General features: G+C 32.7%; 1 protein-coding gene across 1 annotated transcript; it reads left to right on the forward strand.

The window, feature by feature from the left end:
• The first annotated feature begins 1,724 nt into the window (after positions 1 to 1,724).
• Positions 1,725 to 19,387, forward strand: LOC134696086 (uncharacterized). Its single transcript, XM_063557679.1, has 8 exons — positions 1,725 to 1,837; positions 8,912 to 9,317; positions 9,606 to 9,737; positions 11,049 to 11,193; positions 12,349 to 12,514; positions 14,014 to 14,155; positions 15,804 to 15,935; positions 17,726 to 19,387. The coding sequence occupies exons 2-8, from the start codon at positions 8,933 to 8,935 to the stop codon at positions 17,914 to 17,916; spliced, it is 1,293 nt and encodes a 430-aa protein (XP_063413749.1). The 5' UTR covers positions 1,725 to 1,837; positions 8,912 to 8,932; the 3' UTR covers positions 17,917 to 19,387.
• The last annotated feature ends 193 nt before the right edge of the window (positions 19,388 to 19,580 follow it).

Here is a 19,580-nt window from a genome sequence, read left to right on the forward strand (position 1 = left end):
ATTTCAAATATTTAGTTGGTCATGGTCATTAATAGAACTGGACCCATAACTTAACTCTCAACAATGAGCAAAACCCATTTCGCATAGGCAGCTAACCGTCACTGATAAATGTCCCGAAATGACAAATGTAAAACAATTCAAACGAGAAAACTAACGGCATACTATTAATAAATGTTCGGTGGTCACCCTCATCCACGGATCCTCTTTTATTAGCCTGGAATCCTGGCTTGCCAGTACGAGGACAGTACTGGTTTGAATAGATGCTAGGTCAGGATACTCTTTGAAGAATTGTCATCAGTTAACACATGGTAAACATGGTTAAGTGTTGCCATGGATTTTCACATTGTAGCCCACTTAAATGGGTGTTATACTAAGCACCTGAAAATGGACCTGAATATATACGACTCAAATTATTCAAGTAGCAAGACCTTTTTTTTTTTTAATTATTCAACAAAATTTCATCAAATTAGAATATTATTAAATGTAAATATCCAAATTTCATTGAAAATTATTTTTTTCAAATAAAGAAAACAAAAGTTAGACCTGAACGGAGAAATGAAAAAAACCTGAACGGGCCTGAAAATCTATGATCGGACTTATTCTTACTTCAATAACTCTTTAATATTCAATGGATATCTTTCAACTTTAGATTTTGTGAACCTAAATATTTAGTATAATGATAATATCAAAAAATAAATCATTTGAGAATATCGTTGGGATGTCAAAACTTGGACTTGAACGGAGATTTAAACATCTCAAGGAGTCTGAAATTCCGCTGATTTTTTTTCTCAAACGAAAATAAAAACATAGAAGGCCGTACATTGACCTATAATGGTTTACTTTTTTAAAATTGTTATTTGGAAGGAGAGTTGTCTCATTGGCACTCACACCACATCTTCCTATATCTATAGACGAAAAATATGTTTTTAAACTTTACCTGTTCGATGTCATTTGGTTATTTTTCTCCTTGGGATCACACCAAATCTGTTTTTTTTTTCAATGACGGGAGATACTAATAGGATACTCAAAACTGATGCAAATAAAAAAAAAGAGACGGGAGAGATCAAAGGATAATAGAAACTTGCATGTCAAAAATTATAAGTCAGAGACAGAATATACCATGATAGACATTAATAATTCGGAAAAAGGTTGGGTGCCTTTAAACGAGGATGACCCTGCCACAATCTGTATATGTGCCAGTCCCAAGTCCGAGGAACCTGTACTTCAGTGGTTGTATTATGTAGCCCATTTTTGAAGGTCTTATGGTGACCTATAGTTGTTTACTTCTATGTCATTTGGTCGCTTGTGAATTCACTAATTATTTGATATATGCTTATATATTTTATTTGTACAGTTTAAAGTTGAATTTGTGACCGAGCAATGTTTTCGTTCGTTTAACAAGGAACATATATATTAGATATACTGTTCCCAGGTTTAACCATATTTAGTGATAATCCAATTTATAGATTTGAAATGTTTATTTAGACTAATGATCCAATTATCACCGAAGGTGTAAATTGAAACCGACACACGTTCATGTCATTAAAACATTCCAATCGACGAACACCCATCTTTATTTTTTATCTTCAGGCCTATTGAGGTCTTTCAGGTCCACTTTCAGGTCTTTATAGTGTAACCCAATAAATGGAGGTGTACCTAGGTTGGCAAAAATTCGACAACAAATTACAACACATTTGAACTAATTTCCTTCCCCTTTACCTACAATATCCAACCAGAAAATATGTGTAATAAAATTTTGTATTTCGAATGTCTAATTCCATTTGAATTTAAAATGCAAAGCAGACATTTTGAATTTTAATATCCTTGCAGTAACTGTGTAAGTTTAACGTAATCTGGAGCTGGATCAAAATATACATGTTTACATGTATGTCCGAGGTCGAAGTCATATAAAACGTACCGTTCTAACTTCATACATGTACATATAAACACTGGTAAACAGGAACTGCCTACCACGGGTAGCTATTCCTTAACCCTCTTGCTGCCAGTTGTTATTTGTGGTTGCATTTGGTGTGCCAGAAAATATGCACAAGATTTTAAAAATGATTTAATTTTATGATGGCTTTAAAATATATACGGTACAAATGATCCAGGGTCTACATCTACATCTACGACATAGCGGAGAGCTATGTCGTCACTTGAAAAGGGTACTTCGACCCATCACTCAAGTATGGTTTAACTTTTGACGTCCTCCAACATGACAATAAACTTTCTATATTTACAAATGGTTCCAAAATTGTGCTAGAAATTTATATACAGGTGCAGGTTAAAAACATTTTCTACCAGTATCGACTGTCTGTGTTGCTAGCCACTACAGAGGAGCTTGGTGAGTTTGGTCTTGAATTCCTCACTGCTCTCGATCTCTAATAGTTCATCTGGTAGTTTATTCCAGTCTCTGATGGTCCTAGGGAAAAAGCTGTATTTGTAGATATCTTTATTTGGCCTTATTTGTACATATCTTTTAGTGTTCGGTTGATGGAGTCTCGACGTTCTTCTTGGTTTTATAATGTGCGTTGGAATAGGTATAGCAACTCTTTCATGGATGGCTTTATGAAAGAGTGTTATACGTGCTACTTTTCGTCTTATTTCTAGTGGTGTTAAATTTAATTCTTCTAGAAGAGTTGTTACTGTTCCAGGCTCTCTTGAGTAATTGCTTTTGATAAAGCGTGCTGCACGGCGTTGGACCATCTCAATCTGATAAATATGTTTTTGTAGGTGAGGGTCCCATGCGCTGCAAGCGTATTCAAGGTGCGGTCGGACAAGGGCAAGATAGGCTTGTTTTTTAACTTCCTCTGGACATGATCCAACATTTCTTCGTATGAAGCCTAGTGCTTTATTTCCTTTGGTGACAACTTTGTTAACTTGTTTGTCCCATGACATGGTGTTGGTGAGTTCAGCTCCTAGGTATGGGTTTGATGCAACTGATTCCAGGATATGACCATTGATGTTGTAGTTGAAGTTGATGGTTTTCCTTTTTTTGGTTATTGTAAGGACATAGCATTTTGAAGGATTGAATATCATTTGCCAAATTTTTGTCCATTTTACCATTTTGTCGAGATCTTCTTGTAGATGTTTGCAGTCATCCTTTGACGAGATTGCTAGGTAGAGTAGGCTATCATCTGCAAACAGGCGAATTTTTGATGTTATGTCATTCCCGATGTCGTTTATGTATAGGAGAAACAGCAATGGTCCTAAAACTGTTCCCTGTGGTACGCCAGATGTTACTTTAGCAGTACTTGATCTTTCTCCTTCCAGTGTGACTTGTTGTTCTCTTTTTGTCAGCCAAGCTTCTAACCATGCAAGTATGTTTCCATCGATACCATATGATGCTAGTTTCTTCAACAATCGCTGGTGTGGTACTGTGTCGAATGCTTTACTAAAGTCTAATATGAGCATATCTACCTGTTGGTTATTGTCCAGATTTCTAGTTATATCCTCTGCTGTTATGACTAGTTGTGACTCACACGATCTTTTGCTTCTGAAGCCATGCTGGAAGTCCACAAGTATATTATACTTCTCAAGATGGTTCATTATGTGTTTAAATATAATATGTTCCATTATTTTACATGGAACTGATGTCAAGGATACTGGTCGATAGTTGACCGGTTGACTCTTATCCCCTTTCTTGAATAGTGCGATGACATTTGCAATAAGCCAGTCTTGTGGTACACTTTGATCTTTTAGTGTTTTGGTGAAGATTAACTGTAAATATGGTGATATTGACTCTGCACACTCTTTCAATATTCTACACGATATATTGTCTGGACCATTTGCCTTGCTTGGGTTCACTCCCTTTAGTAGTTTGATTAACCCTTCTGTACTAATGTGTAGGCTTGGTATTTTTGATGTTTCATTTTTAGTTATCTTAGGGAAGCTTTGAAAGTCTTCAATCGTGAATACTGATTGAAATTGTGCATTAAGTGCTTCTGCTTTTCCTTTGCTGTTGTCTAATATTTCTCCATTAACTTTGAGTGTTGATACTCCCACTGTTTCTCTCTTTTTAGATTTGATGTATTTCCAGTACTTTTTCCCTATTCTGTATTGGTCTTGTGTGTTTGTTGAAGCTTCTGATGTTGATGGACTTACTTCTAACATATCAAATATATACTTCTTATGTGATATATCAAGTTCTGTCTTTACTGCTTTTCTATATTGCTTGAATTTATCCCAGTGCTCTTTAGTTTGGTATTTCTTTGCAACTTTATATAGTCGTTCTTTTTTACGTATCATCTTCTTGATGTGTTGATTCACCCAAGGTAAGTTAAATCTCGATGTCAGATTTTTGGATGGTATATGTAGGTCCATTGCTTGAAAAAGGTGAGTTTTAAATAGAGTCCAGTACTCTTCGATGTTCATTTCAGTTATCTTCTCCTTGAAATTTTCATATTTGCTGTTCAAATATTCTTGAACTTTTTCCATATTTCCCTTCTTATATTGATAGACTTTTCTGGGCTTGTTCTTAATTACCTTTGGTCTTGCATTGACAGTTGTAATTATCATCTGGTGATCACTCATTCCATCAGTAATGCTCATTTTCTGTACTAGATTTTCATTAGATTTTTCTAATTGTGTTGCTAAAATTATCAGAACCAACAACTGTATTGATAGGATGAACGGGTCTTGTCAGGTGATGACCTTGTTCTAAATTTGGGATAGTGACATAAAAAAATCACTTGCTTAAATGTTATACCTTTTTTTCTTCAAAATAATCGTTTCTTTTTAGGTAGATCATACATGTAGGTATACATTTGTAAATGTATGTGTCCCGAGATTGAATTTTCTGATACTAATTAATAATACTGAGCTCATAAGGGCTTATGTTTGTCTATATTTATATACCATGCAGACTCTAAATAAAGCTTATTTATTATTATTAGAAAGGAAATGGGGAATGTGTCAATATTTATTGGTAAAATCTTAATATAGACAATTGGTCTTTTCAAAAATATAATAAGAAGAATGGGTCACCATGCTTTTTCCATGCAATGAGTCCTTGACAAATGAAAATATTCAAAAATGGACATCACACAGGTTCCCGTACAATTTTGACGTGATAATACACATGATACAAAATATCTGACGCCACAATGAAAAAGTGATTGTTGTATGACATCAATACATTTGTAGTTCAACTTCAAGCTGGACAGATTCTCAGGTCAGCCATGTGCATGTAACATAGGTAGTATTCCAGTCTTTCCATCGGCAATTTTCATCACTTTGATTTTTCCTTTAATTTCTGTTTTAACTAGATTGCTCTTACCAGTAAAGTGTGAAATTGTCAGTCATTATAAGTTGTCTACTCCATCCGCAGAAATGGGCCTCGGTAACCAAGTGGTCGAACTAGATACTGCTGTAATCATTAGATAGTCAACACTGAAGATGTGAGTTTCACACCTGCTTATGCGGGTGTACCCAACTCCAATCTTGATTGTCTAGGATTGTCAGTTTTCCTATCAAAGGTCCATGGTTTTCTCCAAGCACTATGGCTTCCTCCACCAATAAGACTGGCTGCCACAAAATAGCCAAAAAGGGGCATTAACGCACAGAAAATCAAATCAAATACAAATACAAAAAAGTATGACTTCATAGACATAGATCACAATACAGAAATTCTTTGGCTAGAATGAAACATGGGGTAAAAAATGGAAAACAACACGTTTTATAATTTATTGCGTCCGAAGCGCTTTTCTGGATTTACCTTCATCAGGAAAGCTCAAAGCCAAACATTTGAAATCCGCAGATGTATAAGTATCGAACGTCGTTGAAGAGCTACATGTCAAAAATACCTAAAATAGATAGTCAAATTCGTCTAAGGCCAACTTTGCCTGAGGGAGTTGAAACCTTAGTTTCGTAATAATTTCAAAAATTTATAAACAGACAATTTAAGTAAAGTTTGTTAAATCATGTCAGTACCGAAGCACTGACTCCTGAGCTGATGATACCCTCGGGGACTGATAGTCCACCAGCAGAGGTATCGACCCAGTGATGTTAAAAATGGAAAACAACACGTTTTATAATTTATTGCGTCTGAAGCGCTTTTCTGGATTTACCTTCATCAGGAACGCTCAAAGCCAAACATTTGAAATCCGAAGATGTATAAGTATCGAACCTCGTTGAAGAGCTACATGTCAAAAATACCTAAAATAGATAGTCAAATTCGTCTAAGGCCAACTTTGCCTGAGGGAGTTGAAACCTTAGTTTCGTAATAATTTCAAAAATTTATAAACAGACAATTTAAGTAAAGTTTGTTAAATCATGTCAGTACCGAAGCACTGACTACTGAGCTGATGATACCCTCGGGGACTGATAGTCCACCAGCAGAGGTATCGACCCAGTGATGTTAAAAATGGAAAACAACACATTTTATAATTTATTGCGTCCGAAGCGCTTTTCTGGATTTACCTTCATCAGGAACGCTCAAAGCCAAACATTTGAAATCTGAAGATGTATAAGTATCGAACGTCGTTGAAGAGCTACATGTCAAAAATACCTAAAATAGATAGTCAAATTCGTCTAAGGCCAACTTTGCCTGAGGGAGTTGAAACCTTAGTTTCGTAATAATTTCAAAAATTTATAAACAGACAATTTAAGTAAAGTTTGTTAAATCATGTCAGTACCGAAGCACTGACTACTGAGCTGATGATACCCTCAGGGACTGATAGTCCACCAGCAGAGGTATCGACCCAGTGATGTTAAAAATGGAAAACAACACGTTTTATAATTTATTGCGTCCGAAGCGCTTTTCTGGATTTACCTTCATCAGGAACGCTCAAAGCCAAACATTTGAAATCGAAGATGTATAAGTATCGAACGTCGTTGAAGAGCTACATGTCAAAAATACCTAAAATAGATAGTCAAATTCGTCTAAGGCCAACTTTGCCTGAGGGAGTTGAAACCTTAGTTTCGTAATAATTTCAAAAATTTATAAACAGACAATTTAAGTAAAGTTTGTTAAATCATGTCAGTACCGAAGCACTGACTACTGAGCTGATGATACCCTCAGGGACTGATAGTCCACCAGCAGAGGTATGGACCCAGTGATGTTAAAAATGGAAAACAACACGTTTTATAATTTATTGCGTCCGAAGCTCTTTTCTGGATTTACCTTCATCAGGAACGCTCAAAGCCAAACATTTGAAATCCGAAGATGTATAAGTATCGAACGTCGTTGAAGAGCTACATGTCAAAAATACCTAAAATAGATAGTCAAATTCGTCTAAGGCCAACTTTGCCTGAGGGAGTTGAAACCTTAGTTTCGTAATAATTTCAAAAATTTATAAACAGACAATTTGAGTAAAGTTTGTTAAATCATGTCAGTACCGAAGCACTGACTACTGAGCTGATGATACCCTCGGGGACTGATAGTCCACCAGCAGAGGTATCGACCCAGTGATGTTAAAAATGGAAAACAACACGTTTTATAATTTATTGCGTCCGAAGCGCTTTTCTGGATTTACCTTCATCAGGAACGCTCAAAGCCAAACATTTGAAATCCGAAGATGTATAAGTATCGAACGTCGTTGAAGAGCTACATGTCAAAAATACCTAAAATAGATAGTCAAATTCGTCTAAGGCCAACTTTGCCTGAGGGAGTTGAAACCTTAGTTTCGTAATAATTTCAAAAATTTATAAACAGACAATTTAAGTAAAGTTTGTTAAATCATGTCAGTACCGAAGCACTGACTACTGAGCTGATGATACCCTCGGGGACTGATAGTCCACCAGCAGAGGTATCGACCCAGTGATGTTAAAAATGGAAAACAACACGTTTTATAATTTATTGCGTCCGAAGCGCTTTTCTGGATTTACCTTCATCAGGAACGCTCAAAGCCAAACATTTGAAATTCCGAAGATGTATAAGTATCGAACGTCGTTGAAGAGCTACATGTCAAAAATACCTAAAATAGATAGTCAAATTCGTCTAAGGCCAACTTTGCCTGAGGGAGTTGAAACCTTAGTTTCGTAATAATTTCAAAAATTTATAAACAGACAATTTAAGTAAAGTTTGTTAAATCATGTCAGTACCGAAGCACTGACTACTGAGCTGATGATACCCTCAGGGACTGATAGTCCACCAGCAGAGGTATCAACCCAGTGATGTTAAAAATGGAAAACAACACGTTTTATAATTTATTGCGTCCGAAGCGCTTTTCTGGATTTACCTTCATCAGGAACGCTCAAAGCCAAACATTTGAAATCCGAAGATGTATAAGTATCGAACGTCGTTGAAGAGCTACATGTCAAAAATACCTAAAATAGATAGTCAAATTCGTCTAAGGCCAACTTTGCCTGAGGGAGTTGAAACCTTAGTTTCGTAATAATTTCAAAAATTTATAAACAGACAATTTAAGTAAAGTTTGTTAAATCATGTCAGTACCGAAGCACTGACTACTGAGCTGATGATACCCTCGGGGACTGATAGTCCACCAGCAAAATGCATTAGTTTGCATTTGAAGAAAATATGACAGATACAAACAAAACATTTTGATGGTATTTTTAAGCCACTCATCAGTATATATTGTTAAGAATAATAAAATAATCATTTATCCACATGATGAAAGGATAAAAGCCAAAAAACACAGGTGATCAATTCAGGGACCTGCATGATTTATCAATGATTATGTTCAAAGCAACATATCTCTTTATGTTCTCTGCTATGTGATTTTATGCAATACTTATAGCTTATATACCTTGAAAACACTCAACTCTAAAAATTAAAAAAAATAAAACTATTGTTTGTCTGTTACATGTTCATTCATGATATTTGAAAAAGATCAAGTCTTACATTCATCTAGTTCAATTACCATGATTACATGTAAGTATACATTTAAGCATACCAGAATCAAATAATTTTCTCATAATATCTCTATTACTACTGTTTATATTTTCATAGGTATTTACAATAGAAAATAAAATGGAGGTATTTATATCAGACATTCCAGAAGAAATTCACATGTTTATCCTGAGTCGCTTGGATGGACAATCACTGGTCAGAGCCAAAAGGACATGTAAAATGTGGGCTTGTCTGATTGAAAATTTGGAGAAATTCTTTGGTATTTGGCTAATGTGTTGTTTAAATGAGATTCCATTGTTTATGTTAACTGAAATAATGGGATATAATCAAAAGAAAACTGAACACAAAAGTCTAATAAAGTCATATAAACAGTTACCATGGATATTTTGGAGAGAGATTTATGCTGAATATAAGAGAGCTTTTACCATTGAGTGGGCTAAGATGAAGATGGCTGATTTATATTATGATCAAACACACAGTGTGGTTACTTCATTAGCTATAAAAGGTGATTTTTTATCATTTTTTTTTGTATATACACTGTATATATTATACATGTATATAACACTTAAAAAGGACAGTTGGTCAGTGATTTTATGAAAGGACATTTATATAACCTAAAAATAACTAAACCTTTGTAATGTATATTTTGTAGAAAAAAAACCATTGGCATTGTAATGTATATTTTGCATTATTTTAAATTCTTTCGTCATTTAGAATCAAATCATTTCTTTCTTCACAAATTGAACTTAATGCCTACAACATGTTCAAAGAAGGATTTTTTTAAAAATTGTAGATGGTAAACTGTTAACAGGACATGAAGATGGTAGTGTGTTCTGTTGGAAAAATGTTGCAATGGAAGGTCTTGATTTGAAACTTGTCCATAAACATCAGAGGAGGGTCACTTGTATGGCTGTCACCACTACATGTAAATATAACTAGTAAAACAGATAACAAGTATGATCTTTTGGATGGGTGTCACCAAATAGGTGTAAATATAACTGGTAAAATAAATTACAAGACTTATTATATTCCTTTGCACGACTGCAACCAAATAGGTGTAAATATAACTGGTAAAATAAATACAAGTTATAATGTTCCCTTCAATTGCTGTCACGAAATAGGTTTAAATATAACCGGTAAAATAAATTACAAGTCTGTTCCTTCAGTTGCTGTCACCATATAGGTGTAAATATAACTGGTAAAATAAATAACAAGACTTATCATGTTCCTTTGGAAGACTGTCACCAAATAGGTGTAAATATAACGTAAAATATATACAAGTTACAATGTTCCCTTCAATTGCTGTCACCAAATATGTTTAAATATAACCGGTAAAATAAATTACAAGTCTGTTCCTTTGGAAGACTGTCACAAATATGTGTTAATATAACTGGTAAAATAAATACAAGTTATAATGTTCCCTTCAATTGCTGTCACCAAATTCTAGGTTTAAATATAACTGGTAAAATAAATTAAAACAATGTACAAGTCTGTTCCTTTGGAAGACTGTCACAAATAGGTGTAAATATAACTGGTAAAATAAATTACAAGTATGTTCCCTTCAATTGCTGTCACCAAATAGGTGTAAATATAACTGGTAAAATAAATACAAGTTATAATGTTCCCTTCAATTGCTGTCACCAAATATGTGTTAATATAACTGGTAAAATAAATACAAGTTATAATCATGATGATGTTCCCTTCAGTTGCTGTCACCATATAGGTGTAAATATAACTGGTAAAATAGATTACAAGTAGGTTCCTTTGGATGGGTGACACCAATAGGTTTAAATCAAATTATAACTGGTAAAATACAAGTTGATATTTAATTTTGAATCATTTATCACATTAATCAAAGGCGATTTTTACTTTGTGCTATAACTTATATATTATAAAGAAAAATCATACACAATAACCAAAAACATAAATTGGAAATACCATATACCATAGATTTCATGATTGAAGTCTGAAAATAGAATAAATAGCATTACCTAATTTCTTTTATAATTTATTATTTCTGTTGAAATTTTCTGACAGGGAGACAAAATTTAATGTAGACATCCTATACATTTTTATTTAATATATTAAACAATCAGTATACTTCAAAATATTTACTTAATATGGTTTTTCACTGATAGATGGGTTTAGTTTAATAAAAAAATATTTGACGAATCTCAAACAAATTTTTTGATTATTTTTAGTAAATTATTTTATCCCTCTTTTTGGTACATTTCAGGTACAGATGTATCAGAACTTTTGTCCAGTAAATGTCATACCTTGATAGTAACAGGGTCACAAGATTATGGTGTGTTTGTATCGGACATGACCAAGACAAATTCTACAGAACTGGACTACTACAATCTTCAAATTAACTCAGTAAGGTAAGAAATCAAGGTAAAATTGAGACTGGAAATAGGGAGTGTGTTAAGAGAAACAATCCAACCGTAGGGCAGAAAACAGCCCTAAGCCACAAATGGGTCTTCAACACAGTGCGAAAATTCTGCACACAGAGGTGGGCTTTGAACATCTGGCCCCTAAACACAATGCACTATATACTAGTTCAATGAAAATAGACTGCTAATGCTGAAGTTACTCTGAAATATTGGCTTCTTTAATTTGATATTTGGAACACAACTATGAATGGAAAGAATGGGTGTTGTGTATTTATTTAGAACAAACGTTACTTATCATATTTAACCACTTGTTGGTGTCAGGGGTTGAAGTCATAAAACTTTGCTCAGTGCTCGGAGCACAAAAATCATGCTCGAAACACAAAATCCAGCCTTTTGATTGGTTGATTCTTGAGTCTGAGAACAAAAATCGTGCTCGAAAGTTTTATGACTGCAAGGCCTGGTCTAAAAGAATATACAAGAAAGTAGTACATATTCTAAACTAATTATTGATACTCATCACTCTTACTTTGTTACTAAATAAGACATTGCAATTATTTGTGATTAAGGTGGTACCCAACACTTTCACTAAAATTATTTTGGCTCGTTTAATTTTCATAAAATTTTGTCAAAGTATTTACTTTGACATTTTAACAAAAATATAAAAGTTTCAAAAATTTTGAACCAACCGTTTTGTCAGAAAAATTACAGTGGTTATATAGCAGTTTGACAAACTGTAATTTTGATCATTGAGAAGCTTCAAATTCCTTTTACAACACAATGTAATTAAAACGTTACTCTGACTTTACAGAGTTATCTTCCTGTAGTGTTAGGTACCACCTTAAGTCAGTTTAAAATGAACCACTAATGGTTAGTATATGATAGTTGGTAGGTAGTAAGTTCTCTTGTTCAAATTATTTTACATTTGTCATTTCCAGGCCTTTTATAACTGACAATGCCATATGGGCTTTGCTCATGGTTGAAGGCTGTACGGTGACCTATAGTTATTGATGTCTTTGACATTTGGTCTCTTACGGAGAGTAGTCTCATTGGCAATCATACCACATCTTTTTTTATAGTAACAAACATATCAACTAAACTAATGACAAAGTAATCAGTAATATCATTTCATTGCTATGTTTTAAGCTGTTTTGGTCCATACATTACATCAGTGGCTAATGGTAGTTTTGTACAAGGTCAGTCAGTGTGGCATGTATCAACCGAAGGCAGCCTGACAGTAACCCAGGAGAGTAAACTAGAACCACCAGATAACTATTCTAATCCTGTACATGTAGCGTTAACAGAGGATAGGGTGAGGAAATATCGTTTATATTTACAAGAATCTGAAAACATAGATGAATGGATGTTTAATGTCCAGTGACAATGCATATTAAGGACAAAATGAAATAACTGTAAGATGACTGTCAATGAGACAATTCTCCCCCAGAGACCAAATGAAGAAAAAGTTAGCCACTCTGAGTAATCATATGTCCTTCAACAATAACCCAAACCCGTACCACATATCAAGGTTTAAAAGGGCCTAGGAAAGATACCTCCCAAAACAATAATTAGAGAAATGAAGAAGAATGTAAAACAATTCAAGCAAAAAAAAAAAAAATCAGCAGCATACTAAAACAACTGAATTACAGACTGACATGCTGTGCTGTATTTTTACATTTTATTAAAACAAAGTAACAGCCTCAGTGTGGGAGACATATCACCCTACCCAGACACATTATTCTGACTTTTGAGCTAACCAGTCTTTGCTTTTAATCTCTAATGCTGGCCACTTTGCTGCTTAGAAGAAGCAAATACTTATTTTTATGAGTCAAGTTTAATCCAGCACAACCTCTAACAATGCTAACAAGGAGACAACCACAAGATCACTGAGGCAGGTGTAAAAAATGGGAAAAAGGGAGTTTATTTCTTGACACAAAAACTTCATATATCACCCTTAAATTAAAAAAGCTTTTATTGTTGATATATATTTCAAAGTCTCAGTGTGGTCTTCAACATGGAGCAACATCAAATATTGACAATGTCATCAGTAGAAAGGCAGTGTAAAATGGAAATCAACTATCTCTGTCAAAGAAATGTATATTTAAAAACTTGGTATTTTTACTGGTGATACATTTTTAATACAAATGAAGTAAATTACATTCCTAAAAGTCATAAAAACTTATTTCTGATTGAGACAGAAAAATGTCCTTATAAAAACAGGAAAGGTGGTATGCTTTCAAATGAGACAACTATCATGCAGATTTCACATGAAGTGGATATAAGCAATTATAGGCCACCATATGGCCTTCTACAATGAGAAAAACTATACTGTGAAAATGCTATTAAAGTCTTATCAGAAATATGTGAAACAATTTAAATGTTAAAAATGATAAAACTAACGACCAAATATTTTGAAAAATATTTTACAAAAAAGATGAGAACAGTTTTGACCCAACAAAAACCCCTGATCTACAGGCTCTTGACTTGGAACATGTGCAAAAAGAAGTGGTTATAGTTTGACCCTCCCCTTAATCAGTGGTATAAAAGCACATCATATGAAAAAAACATTAAAAATCAGTTACAACTGGCTAAAATCAAACAGTGAAGCACAAGTCACAAAAACATTTCTGATAAAAACACTAGATAAAAACAACAAATATAAAAGTATTCCCAATTCCAACAAGCTTGTTCAAAGCAAATTACAACTTTTAAATAAATCATGATCTCCCAGACTAAGATAATTGTTTTGAGCGTTTATGAAGCAATTGTACATTTTGTAGAGGTAAAATATAATTTCTGTTATTGCTCTAGGTATTTGTAGTTGAAGAAAATGGAGGATTATATAGATGGACTTGGAATGATGGGATACCAAACAAATCTGTTGTGATAAGAAATCTCTCTTGTCCTGTTAAATCTCTTATCTGTAAAGACGAATGTCTAGTCTGTCTTCTGGGTAAGATAATACTATGTAAGGATGTCATAACAAATCTCTCTTGTCCTGTTAAATCTCTTATCTGTAAAGACGAGTGTCTAGTCTGTCTCCTGGGTAAGATAATACTATGTAAGGATGTCATAACAAATCTCTCTTGTCCTGTTAAATCTCTTATCTGTAAAGACGAATGTCTAGTCTGTCTTCTGGGTAAGATAATACTATGTAAGGATGTCATAACAAATCTCTCTTGTCCTGTTAAATCTCATATCTGTAAAGACGATTGTCTTGTCTGTCTTCTGGGTAAGAGAAATAAAGGCTATACTAGTATACTGGTGTTCTATAGGCACAATAAATAGGCATTATTCCATTACGCAAAAATAACAAACTAAATTTGAGGAAACACATTAACTATAAGAGGAAAACAACTAAACATCAGAAACACTGAACTGTTACAAGGGCAAATGCCAAAATACATAGAGAAATGGACTTTTTGAACAGTTTGCACTTGCATGATCCTCCTGTTTGTATATCTTGATGTGTCATAAAAGTAAAACACACAATAACAAAAGTGTGTATGGATGTCTAATAAATCTTTGCTGAACTGTCTATGGTAACTATGCCAATGCCAAAATACATAGAAAGGGACTTTTTAAACAGTTTACAATTAAAATTGGGAATGGAAATTTGGAATGTGCCAAAGAGACAACAACCTGACCATAGAGCAGACAACAGCTGGCCCCTAAACAAATATATACTAGTTCAGTGATTATGAACGCCATACTAAACTCCAAATTGTACATAATTACATAAACCTCCTGTTTGTACATCGTGATGTGTTATAAAAGTAAAACACACAATTAAACATGTGTGTATAGATGTCTAATAAATCTTTCCTTAACTGTCTATGGTAACTATTGAAATTATTCATTGATCTGAATTTGGGAGCAACACTAAAATCACTTTTAATCTTTTTTATCATATATTTACTACAAAATACTGCAATTTTGTATATCTAATAAAGATTCCTTTTTCCAGTCTGTATCACCTACCCTGTATCACATACCCCGTATCGCATGGCTAAACCCGTATTGCATAGCCAAACCCATACCTGGCGTGACCTCATAAAGCGAATGACGTCAACGTTTCACATATGACCGTCAGTTGCTGTATTTCCTAGCATTCACACTAACAGAAATGTCCTATCATTTTAACTAAAATTGATATTTTCAAAAAATTATTACCTAGGAACTTTACTATCGATTTTCATGAAGGAAAAGAAAAGAAAAGGCACAATTAGAAGTTTTACTGTTTATTTGGTCTGAATTTTTGTGAAGTTTGTTTCCATTACCCAATGGGAAATTTTTACGATTTAAATTTGATTAGAATAGATAGCAAACTTTTCAATAATTTTTTTTCTTGGTGTTGAAGTCTATTAAAAAAAAAGTCGGCTGGAAACTGAATACAGCACAATCATAATGTTTTTTCTTTCTAATAATTTCCAACCATTTAATAGAAAAAAAAGATTATCCCACGGAAATGATTCTATTAAAATATATGATAAACAGAATAATACTTTGGCCCTCAGGACTAATATTGGTTTCTCGTGGTGATACAGCATGCGATACGGATTTTGCCATGTATTATTCTATATTTATTATATTGTTTCCAGAAAATGGTGAATTAGAAGTCACAGATAGTAAAAGTAGTTACAATAGAAAGTGGAATATTTATGAATTATTACAGAGACAACCAGAAAGTATGGCATGGAGAGGACCCCTATTTGCACTGGGGACTCAAGGAGGTTTGTAGACAAAATATGAGAAAAAATGTAACATGATATAATTTAAAATGTTACACCACATATTTTTGACCTCAATATGCATGATTTGAATTAATACATATAAAAATAAGTTATTTAAGATATGAATAGGAGATATGATATGATTGCCAATAGGACAACTATCCTAGAGTCATAACAAAGCAGATTTAAGCCTTATAGGAGACTGTTTGGTCTTTAACAATGAGAAAAACACATACTGTATAGTCAATTATAAAAGGTGTTCTCATGACAAACTGAAAAATTAAAAACCAAAAAAATAGCATCCTTATTTATGACAAAACAATAAAGTAAAAACTAGATGTGTCAAAACGACACGAATGGCCCCGTCTCAAAAAGTTGAAAAATCTGCAGTTTCAATAACACATGTGGGCCCAAACATGATGATAGTTTAACATATAAAAAATCAACTCAATATGTGGAGGTGTATAGAAAAAAGTCTGTAAAACTGTGATTTTTAACAATTTTCAAAGTTGTAAACCCTTTATTTTGGCAAAAATTAACAAGGCGGAACAAAACAAAACTTTATCTGTAACTCATCATGAGTAACTCATTTACCAAAATTCAGCCCAATATCCCTGAAAGCGTTTTGAAAAAAAGTCTGTATAACTGTGATTTTCAACAATTTATCAGTCCATAGCCAGTAATTGCTGTAAAATTGCCTGTAATTTCAGAAAAAAATTAGCCATTGGGAATAAAACTTTAACTTGATCTAAAACACATCTTAGTTAACTCACATGCCAAAAATCATCCCAATATCTGAAAGAGTTAGAAAAAAAGTCTATATAACTGTGATTTTCAACAATTTATCAAAGTCCAAAGCCCATAATTTCAACAAAAATTAGCTGAGGGAACAAAACTTTAACTTAATCTGTAACTCATCATGGTTAACTAACATACCAAAAATCAGGCCAATATCTGAAGGTGTTTAGACAAAAAATCTGTATAACGGTTTGTTGCGGAATGACAGAATGACGGAATTTTGGAATTAAGGAATTTCGAACAAGGGTAAAACTATATGTCACTGACAAATCCATTGCGGGGCCATAAAAACCCAACAAATATGACAGACAGCAACCAACAATAACCACGTAAGTTTTATTCACGTGAAGGCCTTCACTTCTTTCATCACTTTCTCACACATAAAATCGTCATACCTCCCCAGACCACACAACTAAAGGGGCAGAATATAAACAAACAGAGACATAAATTCTATGGCTTCTAATTATAAATGACACAGTTAAAACACAGCTGCATTATACATTAAATTTAACGGTCAATCAGACGTCTGCGAAAGTTCATTAAAGTAATAAATTTACAAATACTTAAGACTCTTTTACTATAGGAAATTAATGAAGGCAATTAAATACTGATCTGAGATAAGAATTAAATATGCAAAGTTTCACCCTATGACAATATTATTCTTAAAATGCCATTACACACCCACTTTTTTTTTATTTATCCACTTTATTCTTTTCAAATCATGTAAAAAAGGGGATGTATAATTTTTTACTAGCAGTATCTTGTTTTTATATATAGATTGAAGATTACTGTAAATTCAGAAATTATCATGTATTTATTATTGTAATTTTGTCATTTTTGACCATAATTTGATATAAATTTTTCCAATAATGAGAAAAATCTTGCAATAATTTCTAAATGTACAGTAGATCTCAATTTCCTAGTGTGTTTAACTATATAATCTATAAAATATTAGTTATTTATAACTATGGTATGTAATAATTTGGTTTCAGGAGTGGTATATATGTATTTAGTGAAAGACATTGAAGACATGAAAAGTTTAGATCTCACAAAACCTGCAGCAAAACTTATAGTAGAAGCTGAACATGTCAATCATATTGCCATAGGAGATGACGGATCTAGTCCTCTAGTAGCCATAGCAACAGAACAATTGCATTTATCACTGTTTAAATTTATAAAATGAAAATAGTTGTTACAAAAGAACAAATTATTATACATTAATATAAACTATTTTTACCTGTACTTTTGTAATAATGTTTTAACATTGTTTATATTTTATGGTTGTGCAATGTTTAACAGTAATGTGGACTATTTTTACTGGGTAATTATAGGAGATGCCATGTCTGACTATTGTAGGTAACTCCTTGGATAACATATACATTATGTGATGTTTATGTCAAGTAACTTATCAGGAATGACAGGTTTCTGATTATTCATTTGTTGAATTACATCTTTATTTTGACTATGTTGTCTAAGACTAGTATGTTGGTAATGATTTTTCATGATGAATGATAGATTTCAAGAAGATATTGCAATTCATTCATTTTAAAGAAATTTTCAGTTTAAGGGGAGATAACAAGTAGCAAAATTATTTTTGCTATGTTTTACTATTAAAAGTATAATGCCATGATGGTATTGAGTTTATTATTGAGTATTGAGGTGTTATTTGTTTTACATGATGAAGAGATCATCAAAAGTTTAGTTTTACATTCTTCCATTTGAAGTATCAGGCATTAATTTAATACATATTGTAACTCAAATGTTCAGTTTAAGGGGAGATAACAATTATCAAAATTATTTTGACTATGTTTTCTTAACGCATGATGCCAGTATAGTATTGAGTTCATTATTGAGTATTGAGTTCATTTTTTGTTTTCTATGATGGAAGAGTTCATAAACAGTTTTGTTTTACTTTTTTATTTCATTTAAAATGACAGGTAGTTTATTTATTTTAACTATGTTTTCCTTAATTATGAATTTTTAAATGTTTTGCTTCAATGTATGACAGTTATTTGGATTGATAAAAAATAAATTAAGATAAATTGAAAGATTCAACACTTGTTGCCTGTTGTGAGGGATCTATTGAGTAGCTGTTTTTTGTAATACATCATCTGGAATTTTTTTTTTAGAGAATGGTACTTTTTTAAAATCTATTTGAGAGTAATTTATCTTTGTTTTATGGCTATATCTGATGTTAAAGAATAAACCATGTTGGGTGATAATTTATTTCTTTTTTTCCAAACTGAAATTATACCATAATGTTATCATACAAATTATTTTGTGTATAAAAATCTTGTAATGTCAGTACATATTTAACACTGAAAACTAAATATATGTAATTAAAATAATGTTTTTGTTCAAAATTTCTTCAAGGGACCAAATAAAAAAAAAACTTTTATGTAGTCCTCACTATAATATATGTTCTATTACCGAAACATTACCTTAAAAGTTTTGTCACCAGTGTTACATGACAAATATGTCATGTATAAAGTCATGTTAAGGGCTTGTTGCAACCAAACTTAGGTTAGATAATGTATTTTTTCATTCTCTTTACAATTTTTTTTATTAATAACCCAATCGGCTTTCTATCATGGCAGTCAATATTATTAAAAAAAGAAGAAGATTTTGACAAGCAAATTTTAACCCTTTTAAAATTGTGGTTGATGACCCCATCTGGCTTCAAACATGGAAATATTGGTTTCAAAAAGATTCATAATTTATAACATAGAACAGAGTTTCAAATAAAAAATACATTCCTTCTTGAGCTTTTTGTATTTGATGCAATGTTGTTTTTGTATTTCCGCAAAAGAAATTCTTTTTTTTCCACATGTTGAATATAAAACTAGA

The sequence above is a fragment of the Mytilus trossulus genome, chromosome 14 (assembly GCF_036588685.1).
Source record: "Mytilus trossulus isolate FHL-02 chromosome 14, PNRI_Mtr1.1.1.hap1, whole genome shotgun sequence".
NCBI lineage: Eukaryota > Metazoa > Mollusca > Bivalvia > Mytilida > Mytilidae > Mytilus > Mytilus trossulus.

Excerpts from the sequence above, each read along its gene's own strand:
- LOC134696086 (XM_063557679.1), top strand. The coding sequence starts at position 8,933 with ATGGAGGTATTTATATCAGACATTCCAGAAGAAATTCACATGTTTATC. Across the intron at positions 11,194-12,348 it reads CTTCAAATTAACTCAGTAAG|CTGTTTTGGTCCATACATTA; the intron begins GTAAGAAATCAA and ends CTATGTTTTAAG. Across the intron at positions 14,156-15,803 it reads ATGTCTAGTCTGTCTTCTGG|AAAATGGTGAATTAGAAGTC; the intron begins GTAAGATAATAC and ends TATTGTTTCCAG.